We start from the raw sequence: 26,957 nt of genomic DNA on the forward strand, positions 1-26,957 counted from the left end.
AAGAACATAATCTACGAAGGTATCTTGAACTAGACATCGGCATTATTTTATAAACTGGAACTGTGAACACCATAATTTGCTCGAGTAGGAAGCAATATCTATAATTAGGCACGATATTGTACCCAGTACCCAGTTAATCCATTTAAAAAATCCATTACATTCTCTCAATGGCCGTTTTTGTTTACACGTGCCACCAGCTTGAATTTCTTTGTATTGTATTGTATTGTTTTCGTACGGATTCTGCTTGTCTAAAGCGATCTTGGCCAATATACCAGCTGGAACAATATATAGCATTTAAAAACTTCTCACGCATTTGCGTGCTCACATTGTCATTCTGTCCGCAACTTCGCTTAAGCAACAGACTAAATAAATGTTATGAAAATTTCAATATTAATAACGATCGTGGTTGCGACGTGACGCAACACTCTAACAGCCTAAATATTTTAAGCAAACAGGTTTGGAACTTGTGTAAACCACATGGACATGGATTAAATCAATTTTTGTAACACCATTGGCCAAATATGATCAACGATCGGCTAATAATTAATATTCATAAGGTGAGTTTTACGATCCAGTCGAGAATGATTGTATGGTAAGCTGCTAAAGACGTAAAGATTGAATTGAACTGCACAGCTTGCTAACAACTATAACAGGAACCAATTCCTAATTTTAATTTATTTTATTTTGTCCAGTGTCAATACTTTCACAATGTATGCAACTGATCATAGAATTATTCTAAACCGGATAAAATTATATTGCTGGTCCATCAATAGTGATAAACTGGAGACACAATATAGTAACAAATTTAATACATTTAAAGTAGATGGTTATTAGGCAACAATTTAATACTAGTTTGAAGCTATCAACTTAAAATTATTAATAAAAAGGAACAATACTACTTAGGAATTAATTTATGTCTTTAATGCAAGTCAAAGCGATTAAAAACGCATAAAATACAGCTGGTTGTGAAGTGACTTTCAATCGCACATTTCATGTTAAAAAAACTTCGGATAACCATTGTGATTTAGATGCGTTAAACTATACCAAAATTAACGTTTTCTCTTAACCCGGTCTAAATTAATGAGTTTATGCCGCAAAAATTCGAATTTTTTATTATGACATTCTGGATGCGAAGCAACTCAGCTTAAAGTAGATGGAAACACGTTGGCAGAATCCGAAAGCCAATTGATTGGGAATTATCACTTTGGCTAAAATCCATGACATTATTAGAACACCTTGGTCGAAAATTGTGGCACAGTTTTTATTACAGATCGTCCAATAAGCGAGGAGAAAAAGTTTCTTCATAAAATGACTAATTTTTGTATTTTACTAGCTTCCAAATAATAAAAATTGGGTCATACAATTGCAATTATTATTGTTTCTGTTCAATCCAATTAAATTATTTAACTCATTAGCACGGAATATATGCTTGAAAAGGCACAATAAAAAATGCTTGAAAATGGCAAACAGTTTCGATACAAATGACTTGTTGCCTAGTAGTTTAAATTTGGTCAAAAACCTAGAAAGCCAGGTGCAGGCACAGGTGTGAGTAGGCATTGCAATATAATTAATTGCAATAAAATAGACAATAATGAATCAAACGGCTAAAACTGAAGAGCCATGTATTCTGTTAACCCAGATTTTATTTGCGCGGAAAACATTGATCATTTGATTTAGTTTGAAAGCGCGATTGAATGAATTTGATGAATTAAAAATGAGCTTTAAAACAATAATATGGTAATGGAACTGTTCAGTTTTCATTAGTTGCAAGCACATTTGGATCTGGTGTTAAAGAGCCGCTTTGTGCCGAAAAAAAGTTGGGAGCAAAAAATGTATTGACCAACCATTACACGCCGTCGATTATAATTTTTCCGCTAAAGCCAAATTCAGGTATTAAAATTGAATACAAGAGTGCGCAAACAATAAGAACACAACATAATGTGGAATTCATTCAATGATCCAAGAAATTTGGGCAACATTATGTTGAGGAGATTAAGCGAGGATTCTCGACCTAAAACACAAACAGTTGTTTATTCTATGCGTATAAATTTGAAATTTAGATTTATATTGAAATAAATCGATTCAAGCTAAACTTCTCAGTAGCAAATATAACCAAGCCACACTTTACTATGAATCATCGAGTGGTACCGAGTACATACATATATGGAAATTTCCTAGGCTTTAATTTCCTACCGAATTGACAACAAAATTTCCAGAAAAGCTACCGCTTTTGTATGTGGCAAAGTGAATAAATTGTTGTTTACAACAAATTTACCTATTACGTGTCGGAATAATCAGAAACGTATCGGTGGTAAAAACTAGTTCGGTGGGCCTGGTGACTCTTTGAGAAGCGACTTCAGCCACCGAATGCCCGACTAACAACCGTAGTGAAAAAAAAAACCTGACACGGACTATTGTAGTCTACTTCCTGGACCGTGTCGAGAATCCGGCAATTACCATGTAATAACGGACTTTTTCAACTTTAAACAGGGCTCCAGTCACGGATTTGGGAGTGGTGTTTGTAGCAAAATAACGACGGCGTGCGCTGCTAAATAAATGAATTATTATAGTTGAGTTTTACTCGAATTTGTTGTGCAAACATTAGCACCAACGCGAATAATGGTGACCAAGTGGAAAACCGCAGAATTACTGGAGAATAGGAGAACCCAACAGCACCACACATTGAAAAATTTCAATTTAAATTTGCACTTAAGACAATCATACTTAAGTCAAGAAAGGTGTGTTGAAGAATTGTGTTCTGTCCATTATCTCGGCGCTCCCGGCCTATCAGTCCTTGCAATGCAATGATTGGTCAACTTGACGTTCAGTTTGATCAATGAACAGTTGGTAAAATTATAACGTTCTTGATTAGCACACAACCACAGGCGCAAGCACACCCATCATTTAAATCTATGCCAGCACCTTTTCTTTGCCACTAATTGCTCTCGATGATGTATTAAGTGATAACAAAAATGAACTAATTGGACAAAGAAACAATAAATGTTTATAAAAATTGCACATGCGTTTCTTTTACAACCAAGTTCTCACTTCGGCTACCTGCCGATTGAATTTATTTACATTTGCTTACCGGAGCCTTGGTATGACTTTAGTGACCCACTGTTTTAGTTTTACATTATTTTAAGACACTTTACTTCCAAGTTTGTTTTAGTTACAGTTGAGTTGAGCTCACGAGCTGATTGTTATTACGTTTTTTCTACTGCCTGGTTAGGAAGATAATTGAAAATTAAATATTGTGGTTTGAAATCCACTTGAAAACGGCTTCTTCTGCGGCCCTGATTTGTGACGTAGTTATCAGCAGTGAATTTTTCAAAAGTATAACATTTAATTTGAAGTTAAACACTGCAACAGTGTTTTCGAGCTCTTGCGAGTGAATATGTGAACAATCAATTGCAGAAGTAAATGCAGCTCCTGTACCAAACAAAAACACACAAAAAAATGACCAGTATTTACTATACAAAATATCAGAATATACAAATGTAGACGTTGAGTTGAAACTGAGAGTTGATAAAAGCTGAAAGTCATTACACGCGAATAAATGAAAGTGAAGCAGCCATTTCTAGGTAAGTGCAAGTGAATTTTGATTTACTTTGGCAAAGCAACGAGGACGGCTAAATGTGCCAAGTTCACAGCTGAATTAATAGGTGTTTAATGGAAATTAACCCACTCGGAACACTGCAAAATTATTCTTAAAGTCACCCTCGCCTGGAAAACACAGAAAATGTCGGCACTTTGTGTTGAACAAGCACAAAAACTCTCACAGTGTGAGGAATTACGTGCCTGGATTTGTTAGCAATCAGGTAGCAAATAAATTTTTTCGTTGATCATTTTTACGCAACTTTACAAAATCTGTGAATATGAAAGATCTTTTTGATGAAGTGAAAACATGAAAAACTGCATTGGAAATACCACATCGACTGGACGTGTTTGGCTTTTCGAACKCGTGAAATTATAAACATTAAGCTTCCATAAATATTATCCCCAATTTTATGGYGGTTTAACTCTAAATGTAATGAACAATGAAAAGCCTTCGGCAGCAGCAGASCCGTCATGARCTTTTAAAATAGGCAAGKGCAGATTTCGAGGTGCGCCAACCTCAGGCACCCCTAGGACCRGTTTCGAGCCAATTAGCTCTCATCAGCTGGGTTCATCAGCAGAAACTATTTTTTGTATGTAYGTAAAAATATTACGTGTAGGGCAATTTTTAAAAATGTTGAAGGATTGATTGGCATCAAAAATACATCGTAAAAGTACATGCAAAGTTCATAGCCACCTGTGCACCCATCAACTTTATCCTCTCCCATCTTTGCATTCAAACCTCCCCTTATGATTGTCACAGTGCTTCAGTGGATTTTAGGACTTTTTTAATTAATAAAATATTTTTTCCCTGTAGTAACAAAAAATCAGATAAATTTCAGGACTCAACAACAATGAGACCTAATTTTAGAATAAGAGTTACATTTTGTGAACATTGGCTAATCAAATTATGGCTTTAAAACCAGCAGGTTTTTTGCATATATGTATATCAGTATGTCCTATTTTCCTGCTGGCTTCGTTCGCCCGGCTAAATAGCACACAAACAACAGACAAACTGCGTAAAATGAAGGCTATGTGAATCGGGGTTCGGCATAGAAGCGCAAAATACTGTTAAGTGGGACGAGGCCGCCAACGATTGACGATTGCAACATCCAGGAATAAGCCGGCAACGTTGGCGCAAAGCTGTGTCGATCGAAAACAAGGAAAAGAACAACCAACCACAAGGATTTCGTGTATTCAAATTCAGTTTGAACATGGAAAAATGTCCATTTGTTTTTATATCTTGCACCATTGAAAAACGAAAATTGACTAGACCTATCCAGACGTGAGACACTGTGAGAAGAAAGCCAATGCATGTAACAGATTGAAGAAAGACTGCAACATTTGTTGCATGGCCGTTAAACACTTTCCAATTAGCTAATTAGATCAGCAAAAGCTTTGTTGGAAATACCAAACACCCACGCAACCAAGTGGATAAAAATAGTTTGTCCTCATCAAGTTCCACTACAGCATGGCCATAACCTACCTCACAATGATATTTAGATAAATCCCATTCTAAGTTTATTTAATTTTAACCAGTAATAGACAACGGAACCGAGTCATCTATAATTTTTCCGCTGTCCTCAGTTAAAATCCACCTACTCTATGTTGGGTGCTGGTAATTTGCAATTACTTTGGTTAGTAAGTAGTTATAAAAATTTATCATTTTTAACAGATACTGGCAAGTATATTTGAATAAATTGTTTAGTTGAAAACAACCTATTGGTGTGACGTACTTATTATATTAATGCATTTTCAGAACTTCACTGATTAAACCAACGTCTACTTAATACAATAACGTTAATGACATTCAAACTATCCATTCAATATCTATTATAAAGTGATTATAAGAAATATGAGTAATCCATTTCATGACCAGGGCGATGATCTATGCTCAAATGTATGTATTAACGCTAGTTCTTGTAGTCAATAAATAATCACAAAGTGGCCTACGAAAATCAGAAATGGAGTAAAGTAAGATGTTCGTTTCAATTATCGTATATTTAAGCTCAACTTTTCAGATAAGTTGAAATTTTCGTCACGTACATCTGTGAAAAATACTATTTGATTTGCCAAATTATTCTGGCCATTTCTTTCAAGACTGTGTACTAATTTTACTACGTTTTCAGTTATTATAAGTTTTCAGGTTAGAGGCCCAAAACCATCACTTTTTGTCCATTATTTAATCCAATTAAACAACTTTGCAATCGCCATACCACAATTGGCAATTAAAATTCCAAACAAAACTTTTTTAAATTGCTATAAATGCATAGCTGTCTTAATAAGTGAAGAGCTGTAAACACATTTTTAACCAATAGACTAAAGCTTGTTATAGCTTAGTTTTCGAGACTAGTTTTCTACTCATTTTCGTTTGTACAAAAACGTGTTAAGAGCAAAAATGTTTATTTGCAAAAAATGTATATTTTATGGTCATTAGTCAAAGCCAGACAAAATACGTTGCCGCGCCAGTACAGTACTTAATTATGATAATATTGGTGAAATGATTAGAAATAAAAAAAATAACCCACTTCTAAAACACAATATAATTTGATTTCGCAACTATCAAAATTTGTGAACTTCCATATGAATAAAGAATAGGGAATTTATTTTTTCACAAATTTTATACGTTCATTATTTATTTAATTCATTGACAGTAAAAATAGTAGTAAATGCAGCATTAACCTAAAGCATGGAATAATTAAAACACACACTGAGGTATGAAATTACACCAGTCAATGGTGAGTAACGCAATGGTGTCAAGCGTACCGTTTTACTGAAGCTGACAGGAAGATCTTTTTCTCCCACGAAAATCTATACAGTGTGTGTAATTAAAAAAAAACATAGGAAATGATGAACGACAACAATTAATAACACTAACTTAAATAATAAAAAATATGAAAAGATTGAGTTATCTGTAACAAAATTCTGAAGTAATCGAACATCTTGCTCAAAAAATTGAAGCCTTCGAGTAGGTACATGTAATGGGGCAAAATTCCTTTTGTCCCCGATTTCCTTTGAAACTGTCAATTTTAACAAAAATAATTCCATTGTTGCAGATTTCACCAAACTTTTGTTTCCCTCAGAAGACCCAATTTAAGGTTTTTTGGAATTTCCCATAGATATTTAAATCGTTAACAAGAATTTACAGCTAAATATATATATTTTTTTGTTTAGCGGACTTCGTTTAAAACCTTTGTGGCCGAGGGTTTGGCCACCCCCGAACTATAACAGTAAAACTATATTGTTCCTTCACAGCAAAAGGTATGCTCTTCTAATTCTGAAAAACTATACCTTTTAAAGCAGTGATATTCACTTCGAGAAAGTCATTTGTAGACCTTTGGTCATCATTTTTAAGTCCACAAAAGCTATGCCACCACAAAACTATTTGTATGTAATAAAATGGTTGCTCAGTCGCTCCGTTCGCACTTTTACTTTTTCGTTGATTCGCGTCACGCATATTAATCCACTGTATGTAAAACTCTATGATTTTTCGGTCTGCAAACTCTTTAGCTGATCACTCGGCACCTAATTCTATAGTTTTCCTTCATTTTTTTGTATTGTAAATACGTATATCATATGTAAAATCGCCCCATGTAATAAATTCACCAGCTGAACTGAAATTGCCTCGATATATCAACCAGAAACGAGCTTGTCCAATACAGAGTATGTCTTCGAGTGTAAAGTGTATTGTCAGAGGTATTTAAACTGTCTAGATTGCCTTGAGAATTACAGCTTGTCGGCGGTAATATAAAGCGTGTGTTAATTCGGGACCATGCGGTAAAAATATCAGTTTTTCTCTTGAGCTATGATAGATTCGGCGAAACAAAGGTGGGCCATATTTTCCAGAAAATGTCGAAATGGCATTCGTCGAGCCTGCTTTTGCAACGTGCGGTGAAACGAGAATAAATGTCATCGATCCCTGCCTCCATGGGCGTTATTACGCAAATCGAAAGATACACACCTTTTAGTGTTTCGTCTGGTTTAAATTGATAGAACAGTCTGCGACTTGGCATTTGTAAAACACTGTTCATTCCTAATTGCACTCTTCCATTTCGAATTTCACGAGTATTTGGGTGTTGCACCTCTCGATCACGCCTATTAATATAACCGGCTAATTTAATAAAACTGAGTTAATAGGTTAATAGTAAATCTATGTCGTAGGTCAACCAAGGCCGCTTTATCTTAAAATAAATTACACAATCATTGCGATAACACGTTACTATAAATTGCCACATCAATTACATACGTAATTTATAAATAACCATTTTATTCCCAGTCGAACAAATGAAGAAGCGCGAGACGAAAACGGAAAGTGTGCCCATAATGAAAAACAGTCATGCAGAAGAAAGATAATGGCCTTGTGATGCAACACGATCTTGAGGATGTAGGTTGTTGGGTCACCAAACGCTATCTTTACCGAGTCTGCAACAATGTATCTCAAAACTTACGAACAAAGTAAATGCAAGCTTAATAATCAACAATTTAAATTACTCATGCTGAGCCTCTTCCAGACCTAACGTTCATTGACTATCTACAGGAAGTTATGGTTTATACCTTGTTTCTTATCGACAATATGAATTATGTCTTGGTGTCGATAATATTAGAGAAGATTAACGAATTCTATGTCACTCTCACTACAGTTTATTTATTGAGAATATTAAAGCGTTCAGTTCGTTGAGGTTTGGGTACAACTTAACTCGCTATTTGGATTGTTTTACTATCCGTTTCTTTATGGTAATTTTGATACTTCTTCAAATGTTGGGCTGTTTTTCACTGTTTGATATCTTTCACCTCTAGAACTTCGGACTTAATAAGAGCAAATGAACGGATTTGCTGCTTCCGCATGTGTTTTGCACCTTTGCTGGCTTTGACTACAAACTGACAAAAAAAGTAAGAGAGCTGTAGAATGGTGCCAAATGAATAAAGTCGTTTTGATGCCTAGGGAAGCCAACCCACCAAATAGCCCAGAGCTTCACCCAATCGAACGATTTAGGCCTTGGTAAAAAGAAACTTTGAAAGAAACTCTACCAGAATTCAAAGTCAAGTGGAATTCTGCGCCAGAAAAATCAAACGCTACCATAAAGCCGATAATGGAAAGGATTCCAAAAAAAAATAAAAAATTCGGTCAAAACAATTAGTTAACCTTTTTGGGTGTCGCCTATTTGTAATATGTCTCTAAAACAAACCTTTCCGTCGTTTTCGCTAAAGACTTCGATCCGATCCAGACAACATTGTAAGGTTTGAACGAACATTCGCAAATCCATATTTTATCCACCCTTGACCCACTTTTCCTAGCAGATAGCATTAGAGAAAAACTGGGCAAAATTAACGACAATAAAAAACTGGGTTTAAATTCTGCTAAGCAGTATCGCGTTGTAAATTATTTATGCTGTGTGTGCAAAAACTGAAAGATTAAAATATGTATACAGTGATGAAAGAACATTTGTGCAAACAATTTCAGTTGGCTTTTAATAAGCCTCGTAAAATAATTCTCTTCAAAATCAATTACTATAACGGTAAACCTAATCAGAAGTCCTGCAACGTGGTTAAGTTCGATTATAATCCACTGTAATTACTTACAATCAAGGTTGTCAATATCCAGTAATGTTGTTTTTACTTAGATTATGACTAAAATAAGAGGGTAGAGCTGAGCTACTCCCTACCTAGTAAATTAGATCAGGATTTAAGAAAATATGTGTATCTGAACAGTTTCAAAAATCCAATCATTGAAAAGTAAATCTGTGCGCTGAAAACTGCCAACAAAGGATTGAAAAGCGACACGTCGGTTCTTTGTTCTTCGAAGAACCACAGTTTGCTTTATAGGAATTGCAAGTTTCACCCACATGGGAGTGTATGCTGTGTGTTTATTATTGCTTCCCCCGCATAATTGCAAATTGTCGTAAATTGTTGCCTAGTTTGCCATGGTTCTTGGTAATATTTTCATAAATGCTGTGGAGCTTAAGAGCTGAATTCGCGACACGTTGTCAGCAAAAAAAATAAAAATGGGTCAGCACCAATCGAACGCCATTACCTATTCCGCTTCGCCCCTTGTTACGTGTCGTTTCTGTGTAAGTTTAACAAGTATCAAGTGACATAAATTGCTTGTAAACTATAGACTACATTGTATTTTTGGACAATTCGAATCTATTAGTGTATATAGTGGGTCTCTTATTCCTTTTCAATTACTGTAAATATACGTTCTCTTGCGAATTTACAACTGGCCAAAGACTGGAAACAGCGTGTTTGTTCTGATTACAGCATTATTACTTTCAAACGTAACTTAAGTCAGGTTGTATTTGAATACTCCCGCTTTGACATTTTGCAGATCGCAACGATTAGAAGCAGTGCCGAGTGGCTTGTGCAATTATTAGGCCTGTTCACGATTGATTTACATTCCAGATGAGCAAATATTCAAAAACGCGATTAATTGAAAAAGTTGAAAAGTCCTAGTAGGGATTTTGCAACGCACGTCCATTCTTCTAGGCGCAATGTTTGTTAAAATATCATTTAACAAACTAGTTTTCTAAATTGCCCAACGCAGGTAGAAGTGTGTCAAACTATTGGTACACAACACTGAATATATTCTTTAATTCAACAAGAGCGTAACCAAGATATGTTTTATGTAATAGGCAAATAAATGATTTAATTTTCATTGATGATTTTGACCAACTGGTCAGCAAAATTGATGATAAAAATTACCCGGACTAATCAACCTTTATAGAACCGCTTCCTTTTCAAGGGTTTTAATAACATTACTTAAGGCGTTTGTTTCCAAAGGAGCAAACATTAATTCAGTAGGTACCTACTAATAGGTCAGTTATTCAGGTGAGATGAAAAATTGCACATGAAAACAGACTGCCGAATTGCGTTTTTTTGCAATTTTAAAACGTGCTTTATTATAAGAATCTAGTTTGGTGATAAATAATTATCTAGCTATCGCCGATGTAATTTACTTGATTAGAATTACCTGATTCGACAAACTCCATTTGAACTTTTCACACCTAAAGGAGGCCCGGGGAGGTTTTTTATTTGACTGAATACTTTCTTACAACCTTTCTGAAGTGAGGCATTATTCAAATTAAATTTAAAAAAAAACGAATTCTTAGTAAGCAATTATTTTGTAAAATGTGATAATGCTATATTTGCTTTGTCTGCACTCAAGTGTTTCTCAAACATCTGCTACGAATAATAAAGATCCTCGGATGAAAGCATTAAACGTAATCCCTTGGTTGTAAGACAATATGGTAATCTTTTTGGAAAAAAAACACAAAACGATTAATGGAAATCTCATTAATAAAATATTTCCCAAACAGTTCAACAACACATTATTGTTATTGGGTAAACAAAGAACAACCAATTTGAAATCAATTTGGAAGCGTACGACTGTTATCGTTGAATTTATATAGAAAGTCCAATCCCCTTTTCCTTTATCGCCTTCATTAGTTAACTAATGTTCCCCCAAATCAATTAATTAGTAAATTATACAACAGTATTTGATCTAAAACTGTCATATTTTTGTGCTAAGTGATTATGTGACTAACTACTGCTCAAATAGTTTTCACAAGCAATAGAAACTTTAAACATTAAAAAAAGAGCACATCAGTAGTTAAATTTACGGTTTAAAACACAGTTCATATACTATTTATAAATGATAAATAAATTAAATAGTTGATGCACATTTTTATTCATTGTTTAACCGAACATAAAAGATACTTTTACTTTTTTCGGTATTGTCAAACTCTCATAACAGCTAATTGATTTCGAATTGTTGATACTCGATCGATACACACATAATTCGGACAATCGAGACAATTAAAGCACTTTAGATATTCGAAAACTTAATGACTATCAACAATCGACTGTTTGATATTACTTAATAAGCACACATTTGGTAAGAAGTCGCTAAATTTGTATACGAAATGCAGTGCAGGAAAGTGGGTTAATCGTTTTGGTTTATTTATGAAACAAAATTTTGGCGGGGCAGATTGGTGGGCATGTCTTGTGTGTGATGCAAATATTTAGGTTCATAGAATTTGAATGCAATTATTAATCTTCTCCTGAATATCATCGCCACAACCCGCTTCATTTCATCCACTTCGGCATCAAATTAATTTTGACTCAGACAATTTATTTGAACTGAACACAGGTTTTAAGATTATTTTACGGTTGAGCTGCTTTGCGCGCCAACTGCCCAACCTACATTTGACTGAAAAAAACGACACTGATTTAATTTTTCGCCTTTTCGATTAGTTAATCAGTTAATCCACATTTGGACGTTGAAGCTCATTTACTTCCCTTTCTACATATCATGTAAACAATAATTGAAGTTTGCATGTCTAATTTGCCTTCCCACTTCCGGCTTTTTGTCTAAATTACGATTAATAAGTTAAATAACCCGCCGTGGCATCGAAGTACATACCAGTCATTTTTATTGTGGAAATGTGAAAACATTATGTTTTTATGGCGAGAATTGTGTTCAATTTCGACTCAATCCAATCCCTGATTGGCTACGCATCATTGCGACAAATTAATGGGTAATGGCATGAAATAGGTCATTATTTTTAATTAGTGCTGCGTTGACTGACTCTTTGTTTCAAATAAGATGTCCAAAGATCAGAACAAGCATGGAATTGTAATTCTATCCAGGCCTATCTAGGCCACCACTATGCAGATATACACGGTTGATTATCCGTATTCCCACTGAAGAGATTTGATCTTAAGGAATACTTAGAACCCTTTATTTTGGATAAACATCCACTGAGAGGGTAAAAACATTTGCAGTTTTTTGAATTTAGACAAGAATGGAAAGAGATCAGAATGACGAAAAATATTTTTCTATCAAGAAACAAAATAAACTTTTTAAATTCCCCAAAAACCAAACTAAAATAGAGCTAGAATTGGTTGAGAATATCAACATCATTTTGTTATATAAGTTGCCATTTCGCAAGCAGCAACCGTTCGCTGATATCGACCTATAGGGATTTGCCATTCTGGTCAAAGGTGGATCTTTCTGTTAAAAGTTAAAAGCAATTTGCTTACTCCAGTAACATTTAGTCGGCATCACGACTCGAAATACCATCGGTGTTGTTTCGTTTGAGAAAATATAAAGTCGTTACTTTATTTTTCCTTTCAACCAAAAGGTAATGTAGTATGTGTTGTGTACCGGTAATAATAGAGTGGCGGCTTTCTTTTTAAAACGCTACCAACCTTCTTGTGAAACTGTCGCACTAGACAAATTTAAATTTTAGATATCCGCTTGCTTTTATGTTGCCCAACGCATTGCGATCGATCGAACCTCGAGTCGTTTTATTGTTTCGAAAATAATTGGGCCATACTTTCGCATTTTCGGCCACTGTTATCATAAAACTCAATATGTCCGTAAAATACTGCTCCTCTTTTAATCAATCCAATGAAACATTATGTCGGAATCGCAAATCTTGAATATATTTTTTAAATATCCTGAAGTCAATTATTTTCTGCATAAAACAGATTTTAATGGCTTTTAACACTGCGCCTTTTTAAAGAAAAATCTGAATTGGAATGATCATAAACTACTCCAATCAGGTATGTGCTCAAAATATAAATTCATACATTGATGCACTGAAAGAGCTAACCAATGAAATTTGATAATTTCTGGACACGTACGTCTGGATAATTTATCCGCAATTGAATTTGATTTTTTTCAGTTGGAGGTGCATATTAGAGTTCGACAATATTGAAAATTGATTCAAGAAAAAGTCATAATGGAAAAGTATATTCAAACAGGCAAAGACATCGATCTCCTGTGGAAAAATCAGATTTCGTATTTAAGCCCGTCTCCCATCCATCCGTTGGCACGATGATACGATACGATGGTACGAAAGTGTTTCTATTGGTTGGAGATCTGTCAATTCGTCAGCCGTCGTACGAACTGACAGATCTCCAACCAATAGAAACACTTTCGTACCATCGTACCATCGTACAAACGGATGCATGGGACACGGGCTTTATTCCCAAAATTCTCAAGTTTAAATGACAAACTGATTTTGTAATGACTCCCCTTGTGCAAACGCTAATACGAATAAAGAAGGAGTTGTTGTTTGTGACTGATAATAGCGAGTACTTGATGTTTGCTTCATTCAAATGCTTACTAAGCGTTCAAATTTCGTTTCAAATTGTATATTTTGCGCAATTAATGCTCCTTTATTTACAAGATAATCGTACGAATGTATTCGGTTCTATTCGCATTCATTTTAATCCAAACTTAATCACCACTTTCCAAAGCGTAAATATTTATTTGCAAGTATTTTATTTCGGTATTTTGAATATACATTTAAAGGAACCTGAAATATATTCATCGGAATTCTTATTTTGTGCTTTATTGAAAACATATATTTCGCACTAAAAGTAACTGAGATTTTAGTTCTTTTTTTACCACGCATACAGGCAAAATCAAAGACAAATTTTGGTAACTGAAGAACAATAATTTAATTGAATAATTCACAATTTTATGAGCTGGAGCTATAATTGAATATTCATCCAATTTACCACCGTATTGTATACTAATGAAGGGACATAACAATATATATAATACCGCCATGGCACGTTATGGTAGTAGTCATGCAACTCGGCATAAGTATAATCGAAAATAATTAACTATTTCACGTGTAGCGAACCTTTCCATAACAGTTTTGTGGAATGAACGGCATGAAAATGTCAAAAGACTTGCTCGCAAACTGGTTTTGACTGATCAGCACATTTACATCTAATAATGAACGAAAACTTGCTGTACCTCCAGCTTAATGATGCCAAAGTTTTACACTCAAATTGATGTATTTACATTTACAATTTATCGTAGAACTAAGTAAGTACTCCTAAATAAACATGATGTTTACCGAACATAATCTTATCATAACGATGGGGGAACAAATTTAGAAAAAATGTCAACAGTATCGACTAACAAACATCGAGAACCGTATAGCACGCAGAATTTATATTCGAATTGAATCGGGGACAACGTATGTATGTTTCGTCAATGCTTTCCCAATTGTAAATGCTTGTCAAATTAAGGCTATTCAAATTAAATTAAGAGAAATTCGGTTCGGGTTTTAACGATTTATTTTTAAATTCAGCAGGTTTGTAAAGACTGCTTGCTTGACAAATTTGGGGTTTYAAGAAATTTATCCAGAAAACGCAATTTGATCAARCTTATAAATGSTGTAATTAGTAGTATCTGACCCACAATTTTTTGTATTTTTGAATTCAATAAAAATAGCMKAYMMGGTWCAAGGTTCGGAATGACGGAGACTYACTTTTACCCAACATGWGGCAGAGATGAACAGAGGGAAGAGAGAGCTTAGGAAGAAAAAAAWTAATTKTGGCTGAGAAATAWCATAGATTATTGCATTARATTATTGCCAGTTTAGAACAAGGATTTAACGTTGCAASGAAACGTTCGGAAAACTTCGCTAATGAAAAGGGCATGATAAAAAAAAATYCACTTTTTTTCATACATCAAAGTCACAAGTTAGAAATTAACAAAGTGAGTGATAAATACACTTTAAAATTACTTTAAGAACCAGAACACTCAGAGACCAAATGAAAAATACGAAATATATTCAAGAAAATAAGTGAACATTAGAGAGAAAACCGGAATATTCTCTTATAAAAGCTTATAAAAGTCTTATAAAAGCTTTCCAAGAAACTAATCAATATATGAAAGGTTCCAAGAACCGAAAATGGCAATAAAAGCACATTAATAATTTTCACGTATATGTGATTGTGACGATTGTTATGTCTGAAACCATCATTAATATTGTAAAAAACAGCTAAAATTCAGCAAAAAAATGGCCTTGTATAATCAGGAACCATGCACTTGTGCGTTTTTTCACAGATCAATCAATTGAATTACATTGACAGAAATTGTAAAACCTTAATGGTCTTAATTAAAGGCTCGTACTTTAGGTTTATGAGAAAACTAAGCCCGGTATGCATGGTCGATCTCTTACTAGACGCCGGCCTCYCGACGTTCGCTGGAGGCAATTTTGGTTGCACGRTCGATCGGTTACGCATTTGAGGCACACGCATTTTAATGTTGCTGRGCCATGCGGTGGGAAATTGTCGAAGATGGGTGTACGCATCTCCGAACGATCGCCAAAGCTATTTTKTGAGCGAAATTTCTCAACTTCTCGTGTTTTTATACTATTTTTGCTTCAAATATATAGATAACGATCTTGGTGTGTACTGTACACTACTGTACTGTACTGTAGATTTAGCGTGATATGCAATTCGAATAATAATTGTATAATTTTCAGGTAGGTATATTCGATATATGGAAAATACCTTAGAGAAATTTACTGAAGCCGATTTTAGACAACGCTCTCGTTTCTCGAAGAAAATTGTGCAAAATATTTTGTTGTCATTAATSAATCACCAGGAACAAAGCACAAATCGAGGCCTTCCCGTTCTTTTGATAATAGATATATTTAATGCATTTTATTGTCAGTCCCTACTTGGTGAAAAAAAAATCAAGCCTGTATGGATGATATGTTGAGGAAATAAAGTTATTATTGCATTACGTTTTTTTAATGTTTAGAAGAAAGTTTTCGGAATCAATGGTTGGATTTTCTCAACGTTAATAACGGCTTTCACCGTTCACATGTCTTTTCTTAGAAAAAATTGTTATTTTGCGATTTATTTATACAATATCTTATCCATCTAGGCAACTAGCCGCAGTGGATGGGGCTCATCTCTTGTGCCTTTGACGGCGTCCCAGCGCCAACTTTCAAAACGACTTCACGAGCTAACTAATTGCAAAAACAGTGTCGAACTTTTATCGGTAAATTAATAATATCATGGCAAAAGCCGACGGTGCAGACAACCAGAATAGTCATATTGCGCATGCTCATTCCATGGGAGAATCGTCCACGATTCCATCTTAGGAAGAACAACTTTACATCAAAAAGCCCTCACTTGAGCGTCGCCGGCGGCACGATCGGCTATCCGTCAAAGTACCGAAGTTCGACTATGCATACCGGCGTAAGTTAAAGTGGAAATCAACTTATTATGCACAAACAAGTATCCTTAATGACCTAAATCTTGTCAATTATTTACTCTCAAACTAAAGGAGTAGTCRCAAAACGAATTTTTAGMTTYGTRACTTCGAAATTTCCAGAAACCCACAAATTTACTGGGGTTTAGATGAYGATCAAGACAAAATACCCAAAAAAGTTTCTCGAAGWTCTCCCCAKACTMACGTAATKAAATTTGTTCMCGCTACGTTTTGTGTCTGTGGTTTTGCGAATTCTCCTTGGCCCTTTTGAGCTAGAAAAAGCAGACAAGCCCTTTTATCAAGGGAAGCACATTTTGAAACGCGGTTTTTTCATCAGATCAACATCAGACTTTTTTTGCTATTCCATTGGAGGTATTTTAGTTACAACCGGCAAAATATTTGGCAAATAGGAAGGGCATATCAAAAATGAATTTAGCAGCATTTAAAAACCGTAAAACAACAAAATACATTGCTATGAATGTTTTCTGAATATTAGATAAATGCTATACGAAAATTAGTAACCATCCTATTAAAACTTTACCTTATTAGCACATTAACCTGTATCTGGCCTTTTGGTTAATTTATTGTTGAGTTTATAAGTATTTTACAATCGCTGAATGTAGAATTGCCTTTGGCAATTAAAAATGAACAGGATTTTGCACAGCTTTCTTTCTGGCGAATTTAAGGTTAATCGAGATTCGAAAATCAAATTAATCCCTGCCAAGAAAAAAACGCTCGTATTGCCCTTGCTTTCATTTCACTCTCGTCTCTAGTTTGAATTATTTTGCCCTGAAAAAATGCCGCTCATTGCAATTTCCCTTGGTATCAGCAGCTTTCTTTGCATTTCTCAGATACCGACGGCGGATAATGAAAGGAGCTCGACTGTGAGCTGACAGAAAAAAATCTAGCTACTTGTTGGCTTACATTAAGGACTTACCTTCTAGTTTCATTCCAACTTCCAAGCACTTTTGAAACCGGCAAAATGGACATCGCTTTCTTTGCGTCTTGTCAATATGACAATTTCGATCAGCCACACAAGTATACACCTTTTTGTTTTGCACAGTTCTTTTGAAAAATCCTTTACACGATTCGCACGTTAATAATCCGTAATGGTAACCGGACACTTTGTCTCCGCAAACCGGGCACAGTTCTTCGATTCCCTCCTTCGTATCAGAAATCTCGCCCCCTGATATGGATGAGGCGGGACCCGAGATTTGGAAAGACGGACCCATCTCGATTCCGCCAAGCGTATGGGTTCCTGAAGAAAATAAATACGATGAATCGATGGACGACAAAGGTTGATGCATCATAATGTTGGGATGATGTTGGTTCATCCCCATAGATTGCTGACAACTATTGTACTGCAATGATACTGGGGTAGAGCCGTAATGGTTCAGAGGGCTGGAGGCCTGAGAAACCATTGGACTTTCCCCTTGGTTCGTAACATAGGGAGTCATGTTCATAGGCAGCAATGTTGGATGGTTCTCCATGTCAAGTAACATTTCTCATGAAAAGCAGCGCAATATTTGTCATCTACACAAGCCGAATGCAAAGATGCACGGTTTTATCATTGCATGCCACTGGAGGCACTACGCGTAGTTATTTGCAATCAAAATCCGGTAATCCAGAATGTATAAGTTGAGCACAGCACACGCGATGTCGAGTAGGCGAAACGAAAAGTAGGTCTGGGTCGGGACTGTTCAACGTCCATCCGAACTCACTCGACAACGCAACGAAACTGACCAGATTCGGGCGACTACGGAACCCTTGAGCGTCCGGCCTCTGAGTCGGTACAGCACGAAATGATTACTGCCACTGCAATGTAATAATAAGTGAAAGTGACTGACCTACTTTCCATTGAACCAGGTCTATGTTAGTGCTGTGAAGTCATATATACACACATACACACACACATGCTTACAACACATCTCGCAAAGCATAGTGCTCAGAAACAACGTTGCCATTGCCTCTCTGTGGTAACACCGAATCGTTAAGTGCATCATCACCTATTAGCCTAGTTACATATAATCGAGATCGTCGGCTTGTTTTGAAAGATTTTATGGCGTTTTCGTGTCTCGTATATGCATCAGGAATCACGCTGGCATATGCAGCAAGAACACTACCACCTTCAAAGGAAAAATTCACTACCTTTTTAGAAAAAAAGGAACATCTACCAAAAAATCAACATCATGCCCAGCAAAAACGTATCTACCGAAATATACTTTTTAAAGTGAAAAACTGGAACAGCCAGTTTTCATCTCAGTGTCCAGGGATGATCGCACCAACATCGGCAACACGGTGGCGGATAGCAGTGTGTAGTGGGGTTTTCTGCGGCCGTGAGGAAAAGAGAAGGGATGTTCCACTGACCCACTTTTGAAGCGCGCATCATGTGCCAACGCCAAACTTACGATTTAGAGAGCCCTAAGACCTGCCCTACACCTCTTTGCATTAGGGAGTAGGGACTGAAACACCAAAACCCGCCCACAACTATCAAATGTCGTCCGAACAGGCATTTGCATTGACCACCAATATTTGGTGTATTAACACCAATTCTTAGATATCCCCGATTTTTTTGATCAGCGCGCAGAGCCTAATACATAAAAGTACAATAAAATTTAACTTCATATTTTGCTGAAGGAGACTTTGAACAAGAAGCCAAACTAATTAAGGCAACCCAGGCGTCTTACTTACAACTAGATAGATAAAAGCAGGAAAACCTAGAACAACCGACTAGAAAACTTCATAAATATCTTTTCGTATGTGTTGGAAAGTTTTTGTAAAGCAAAAGTCACCGAGTTTCAACATGGAATTAATTTTGATAATCTCAACAACTTTTTTCCTTGTTGACAAAACGAGCAAAGCAATTTTTTCTAGAAATGTAACGCAATCTTATTAAAAATATTGCTTGCGAACTACTGCCGATAGTATTGGTGAAAAGGGCTTTTAATTCTACTACTACTAACTCAGGGACGTTCAATAAATTTACAATTTTTTTCCAAGAAATTGCTTGAACGCCTGCACGCCTTTTAACTTTTTGTATCAAATGATTTAGAAGATCGATTTTTCCAGACATTCAGACACTTTTTTACAAATTCGTTTCTAATTTCCACCTGTGTTAAAAAAGCCCTTCATTCAAATTCCAATAAATACTTTTTTACAATTTTAGAGGTTATTAAAATTGATTTTGGAAAAAATCGACTTTTTTGTTTTACGCCGTTTTGATGTTTAAAATGAATACATTTCATATAAAACAAAATTGGCATAAATTAATGTTTTAAGTTGGAACACACCTGATCATCAAAAGTTAAGATAAGCTTTTACTAGAGCCTTTCGAAAGCTAAATTAGTGAGAATTTGCAAGTGAGAATAGCTAATTTGCTCAAAAACTGGTTAAAATAACCAAAATGTCGGCAGGCTCCAATCTAAAATGAAATTCATAAGCAATAAACTCTTATGTCTTTATAAATGACAAACTAAGCCCAACAAACAGCGATAAGTTATCGCGTTAATTCGTTCGATAGTAAATAGTAAATGAAAAATATACGAAACGTTAACGAAAAACAACAGTTAAGCTTTCAATATTCTGTGGTTCTTAACTTATGCCTTATTCCGAATTATAAGCAACTTTTTATGTATTTAACTAGCTGACACGTGTTTACGAGCATTTTTTCTCGATACCTATCAATTCACTTTTTTAGTTATTGATTATTTCTTATTAAAAACAGATCTGCATTTGCTTTTTAGCTCATCGCGTGCATTTTTGGAAAGAAAAATATCATCTACCGGCCATAGATTGTTTTTAAATAAAACACCCGGTTTTTCAAATTTTACTCCCAATTTCTACCCGAGATTGTCTTTCAAGTACAAGAAGTTACAAGTACAAATTGGAAAAAATTAGGGCTAATAAAATGTGTTGATTAATGTGTAGGCGCATTTGGAATAATTTATAATACCTTCAGTTTCAATATAAATTGCGAAAAACAGACGTTGCATGGACAAATTTCGACTAAATTCGGAACTGGATAACTGATTTCTGGTCGAAGCGTTATTTAGTGCAATTATTTTCCTGTTAACACGTGTTTTTGCGAAAAATTACTAATTCAGATAAACTTCCGGGGGTGGCAAATGAAACAATGCTAAATTGGTGAAAGTTTCATATGCTCTCAGTTGGACAACAAATCGATTTTTTTTTAAATTTCAACACCACAGGCATTAAGATAAGCCTCACCTCGAAAAAAGTTTTGACGCTTTTCGACAATCTCGTTTATTGACCAAGTGGTCGAAAAAAATTCAACTTTTTGGTCTTGTGTGTGCATTTATGTACATACATTTCTTGCTGTTCAACCGATTTTTAAAATGTAGGGCTCATGTGAAGCGAACACTTCACAGTGGACTTGCGAAAAAATCCAATATACCGAGTTGGATGAATTACTGACTGAAATATTTGAACTTCGGTTTAGTTGAAAATATTCCAGAATCACAGCCACTGTAAATCGAATTTTAGTCTCAAATTGTCTATGAAGTTTTAGTAGCTTCGACATCAGCTTCAGTCGATTTTTCGAAACCACCCAGTGACTAGAAGAGAAGGCTTAAAAATTAGAAAACCGTTTCGAGCTATTTCGAACTTTTGGTGTTGAAATCCAAGAATTTTTTCCCACTAGGAGCATGTCAAACTTTCCGAAATTTTGCATTTTTTTATTTGTCATCCTGTAGAAAATTTATGAGATGCCTAATTTTTATGAAAACATCCACTAACAGAAGATAAATCGGGCTAAATAACGCTTCAAACAGAAACCAAATTGCTTGAAGCAAATCGGAATGTATCCAATTCCAAAATTAGTCGACATTTGTCCGCGTAACATCTATTTTGTTGAGCAGTTTAGATAATAAATACATTTATGTTAATAAGGAAATTTAATGGATTAATTGGAGCCAAAACAAAAAACAAAAATTAGCCATAACAATATCGTCCCTATTTTCGAGTAATTATTCATTACCTTTCAGCAACTATTAACCACCCAATTAGATAGATCCATGCTGGTGAGACCAACAATTATCTGTCAATTTGGCCTAAAATATTAAGTAATAATAACAGATCTTGGAAGCTGTGAACCACATAAATTCAGTCTAATTAATATAATTGACACACTTTCGCATATTAGTAGGTCAAACCGCCAAAATCTTAACTAACATGGTGCAACAGCTATTTCATCCGTTCAGCCGTTGACATTAAATTTTTTAAATAAAATGAACAATTTTTGTAATCAGGAGCCTGCCGAGATAAGATCGAACTAGAGTTGGTTATTGATTACAAACGAATGTAGGTTTTCAGGTCAGCTATGATAACAATGTTGCACTTTGCGTTCAACAATTTTAATTTAGAATCGGCTTTTATTTTGTCAGGATTTTAGAAGTACTTTGACGCAGAAACACCAACCAGGAGAGGTTGAACTTCTGGATTAAATAGCTGAAACGAGCCAGTTTGAAAAGTTTTTCAGTATTTAGGTCAAGTTTAGTATGTGCTCTCAAATCTAAATTTATCTTAATGGAGTAGGTTATATTATTGTGATGATAATAAATGGGTTTATATTAATAAATGGCTTAAGGACGATTCGATTAAGCGCTTTTATGTGGCGGCTAAATGTCACCGGACATTTAGGTGCGGTGAATGGTGGTGATTTTTCGAAAAGAAACCATTGCCAAATTAACAACTAACCAAAAATGCTATTTTACATAAATTTGCTTTAAAAAAGGTCAGCTATATCCAGATAACTTCAATAAACAATTACAAAATAAAGACAAATGCAGTCATTTATTTACGAGTACTTACTTGAAATAAGAAAAATCTGGTGCTCTCGCGCTCACGGAATTTCAAATGAGCCATAAAATGAATTTTTCGATAGAAATAAATTGTATGGTTTGAAGGATACGACGCATTAATGATCCTGTAAATATTAACCTACCTCAATATTGTTTATTGAATAGCTAAACACTGTTAAGCAATCCCGTAAACACGAAAGTTCGCTCAAAAACACCTACAATGCCATGTTAATTTTCCGGTACTGTTTGATTAGAAGGTGAAAACACTACTGCCGAAAAATATTGCTATCAGGGAATCAATAATAAAACTGAATGATAACTTCCTAACGTGACATAAAAATGCCGATTAATAACGCGGAATTCGGGTCGCCTTATCAGCGTTATCTGTGTAAATTAATTATGTTATTTTACATACAGCCCTTGACATGAATGTAGGAAATAATGTCGGAATGTGCCGCAAGACATGTTTAGCTGGTTTTGGTGTGAATTGCATGTAATTAATAGGCAAAAACACGCTTTCTTCAACAATACTAATGCTGGGCAATGTATTTTTTCATTTAAAAATTCTCTTGTTAGGGTTCTTCAAACAATGTGGTCCATTAACTTCAATAAGAATTGTTCCAAAAATGTATGGCAATCTAAGAGGGTTTTCGATTTCACACATGGTCGACCACACATGATCCAAGCAACTGTACATATAACAGTTATAAAGTTTTTGTTCAGAATTCTGAAGCATTATTTCTGTGGCCAACCTTCTCCAAGTCGGTTTATAGAGCGTACCTGTTAATAGAATAGAACCTTCACATTCGCATATCGGTGGTACTTTTGTACATAAGAACACGAAAAATAATACCTGGTATATTCCTCTTCATTTGACTACCTTTCCCCCGATATTTGATAAACCGTTGAGAATTCAGCAAAATTAAGAATAATGTTTCTGCTTAGAATTACACACAAGTATTTTGGATACCGGGCTAAACACCCTGAAAAAATTTGGAAATTGGAAAAACCAATTATGTGATAACATAGTTTTATATACATAGAGATATTTTATTGAAGATTCAGCGCCGTATGATTCGGTCCTGAAACCTTTAAGCGTTTTTTTTCGCAGCGATCTTTTGCACCCATTTTAGTCCACCAAAACATTTCTAGTCGTCTTAATTCATTTTTTTAAGGCAAAATTATGGAGGATTCTTTCATTTTTTTGCAAACTCCTAATCACCACCGCCACACAATTAACCTACTGGCAAAATAGGTATTGTGATTTTTATTTCCAGCCTTATCTCACTTGACCTACTCTACACACATTTCGCCGCTTGATTTATTTTGCGCCCCATCTATGATGTGGGATATTATTTTTATCCCGTTCGGCCATAAAATTTCGAAAAGTTTTCCAACATCGCTAGCATGCGGATATTTTGCGCATTAATTTTCGTTATAGAAAAATGTACACATCCCAGCCGGGCGCTCGCAAAAATATGATCAGAAAATTGGGTCACAATAACGAAAAATCCTTGATCAGGATGAGCTGTTTTGATCGCTCCAAATACCGTTTCTGGTAATGATCTGGGGAGAACCAGACTAGGATCTTCCAAAGCGAATAATTTAGGCTGAAATTTTAGTGTGGTTTTGCAGAAAACTTTAACAATTAGCGCATTTCAGTCGTTCCCCGTTTTCATTTTCCCATTTTTGCAAAAATCGACAATCCTACAGTGAATCAAACCACTCAATCAACTTAGGACTTTTAAAGGTTCAGGCTGAGTACTCATTTTGATATTGAAGTCCTACATTAAATATTGATTCTGAAAGCTTTTCAATCATGCACTTTCTTAATCAATATTGTCAACGTTTAATTCCGAGCTTTTCTACCGTGGTACACACATTATACACGAGTCTAAAGCTCGGAATTAAACATTGACAAGATAGATTGAAAAAGTGGATGATGGAAAAGCTTTCAGATTCAACATTTAATGCAGACTTTAATATCTAAATGACTACTCAAAATTTACTAAAAGTTTAAAGTTGCCAACAACTCACTTAAATGTTTTGTAAAATCACAAGGCGTAAAGAAGTGTTATTTCGCCGCATCGTGGGCTTCACATGTGAACAAATATGCCGCTTCGTCAAGTAATTAATCGCACAAAACATTTGAAAAAATCAATCGGAAATTAACATTTGAAATGTCAAAGAGGAGTGGCCATCAAGCTCTCCCGTTTAACAATTAACGATATCTTGACCTATGATCCGATGTGCCTAATAATTACAGAACCGAATTATAAATATTTAAACTTGCATTGATGTTATTTTTGGATTGAGCACGGCGATTTGTTCATTATTATGGCGGTACGTCATTGTTGTGATTTCCTACTGCCAACACACGGTTCTGTCCTTGAATTTGCTTTCAGCCAATGGTATTACGATATTTTTGTATTATATGTTCTTTCATCTTTGAGGAATGCACTAAATGGCTGAATTTTGCATGATGAAACCATAATGAAACCAACGGATTACAAATCGATTTGCTGCACCTTAAGAAAACTTGATGTTCTCCCACTTAACCAGAGGATCGTTTTCTAACATTTGCTACGAATTGGACCAAAAGGAGCGGCTTTTCCCTGATTTATTGATTTTAACTTTAGGAAAATAGCAACAAATGATGAAAACACGACCTACCTTGTGCCATAAGAACAACCATCACCATAAAACAATAGCGCATTAGGTATTAGTTCAAAAATTCGAAAATATCGCCTTTGCAGGTCGTTTAAAATTTATGCCTTCTGTTAAAGGTGAGCTGACTAATTACCGATTTAAAATATAGAGTTGTCTGCATTCGAAGTTGCTCAATCGAAAACTCACTAAAAGCAATGGCCCATGCGAGATATATGGGGGCCAATATTAATGCTCCAGTGCACGAAATTTCAAAATCCTGCGACAGGATAATTGGTCAGAACCGTTTAGTGTTAAGGGGGATTTTTCCTAGAAATTGTTATAATTGAACAATAATGCAGTACGGAAACCAAACAGATCTTATCGTGAAAACCTGTTTTCTTTTGCAATATTTCGTCGTCAAACAACAACATTACAGATGTGCCTTAAACACTTGAAATCAATTTCAGAAGCACAATGCACTTGATACAGAGTGATATAGAAGATAAACGGAATTTTCCATAGATAAGCTTTTCTGAAATGAAATAAATTAGACCAAATATTCTTCACTTAATTTTGATTCATTTTTTAAAATACGCGGATTTAAAATAATTTGTACAACGAAGTTGGGCGTTTTCTTTCATGTCTTATTCCGAATAATCAAATGTTTTTAAATCTCAAAAACCCATTTTCACTCATGATTTATGCATGTGAAAGATATTTTCCTTACACATATGAAGGGTTTATAACCACTGTCCTGGCGGTTAAGGAGTTGTAGGGCTGATCAGTTGCGAGAGATTGACCAAGTGAATGATTGGGAAAGAAAACTGCTTTGATACGCCTTGATTCTTTAGGAACACTCAAGCACAACAGACAATTTGACTATTTATTAATAAAAAAATGTCTAATTAAATCGGAAACACGTGGTTATCTAACAGCAAATTACACCTTTGTTTGTTTGTTTCTTAACTGAAGTACTAAAGTAGCAAATAAGGGCTCCATTGCGACATACACAAAGAAGTAGATTGATCTTCACATCGAGACTAAGACGAGATTGTTGTGAGGGCTCTAACAATTACTTATTATCGCTACATGAATATCGAAAATAGTGAATCAAATGTTCGAACATGTAGAGTACTTTCATTTAAGATGGGATCAGAAAAAGTGAAATCGAACAATAGTAAAATGCCAAAAATAGGCACTAATAACTAAATGTCGAAGAGATTAACATGAAGGATGCTTTTTTGAAACTACCAATATAAAGCCAATAACCGGAAAAACGGTTCTAAATATAGATTATCGTTTTTTTTATAGTAATTAAGTATAAAATAGAAAACAGAGACACGTTTATTTCATTTTATAATTTGATTTTCTATACAAAAATCAGCGTTTCATGGGTCGCGATCATTTTAAGCAGTTAGTGAAAGTTGAAAATAATTATTGTAACCAATGAATTCGAAATGAACAACGTCCATCCGATTTAGGTAATACACGATCGTGCATGGTTTTTCAAATCGCTAGTTTCCAAATACGGCTACGGTACTCAGAGCCTATCTATTTTTACTCTAGCTATTCTGCTCTGTTCTCCCTGAAAAATTCAAAGAATTTCTCGTGTCGGAGTCGGAAATATTGCTCATCGATCGGAGTCGACAGAACGCAAGACGGAGCTGTAAAATAAATGCCTGTAGAGCCACTAAAGGGCCTTTTTGATTTAGTTATAAAGGGTGTTCCAATAACAACGACGGATTTAAATTTAAAATAAAACATATACAATGTATATTTGAGGCATAAGTTTGAAATATTTATTGAAAAATGAAGTACACATCATGAGGTTATGAATGAAATAAGACATCGGACGAATGACCGTC

At 35.0% G+C, this 26,957-nt stretch overlaps 1 protein-coding gene across 9 annotated transcripts in view; it reads right to left on the reverse strand.

Moving 5' to 3' along the window:
- The window catches only part of LOC109538086 (nuclear hormone receptor FTZ-F1), a 108,466-nt gene that overhangs the window by 18,736 nt on the left and 62,773 nt on the right, over positions 1-26,957 (reverse strand). For 6 of the 9 annotated variants that reach the window (XM_048668892.1, XM_019905140.2, XM_048668895.1 and 3 more), the window contains one exon: positions 17,562-17,882. In XM_048668892.1, the coding sequence (XP_048524849.1) occupies positions 17,562-17,882 (321 nt within the window). Of the gene's footprint in view, positions 1-17,561; positions 18,555-22,586; positions 22,731-26,957 lie in introns of those variants that run through there. The other 3 variants (XM_048668897.1, XM_019905138.2, XM_019905139.2) reach the window with 3 other exon arrangements.

Source organism: Dendroctonus ponderosae, unplaced genomic scaffold (assembly GCF_020466585.1).
Source record: "Dendroctonus ponderosae isolate FM_Combo_2020 unplaced genomic scaffold, Dpon_F_20191213v2 Dpon_F_20191213_8, whole genome shotgun sequence".
Taxonomy (NCBI): domain Eukaryota; kingdom Metazoa; phylum Arthropoda; class Insecta; order Coleoptera; family Curculionidae; genus Dendroctonus; species Dendroctonus ponderosae.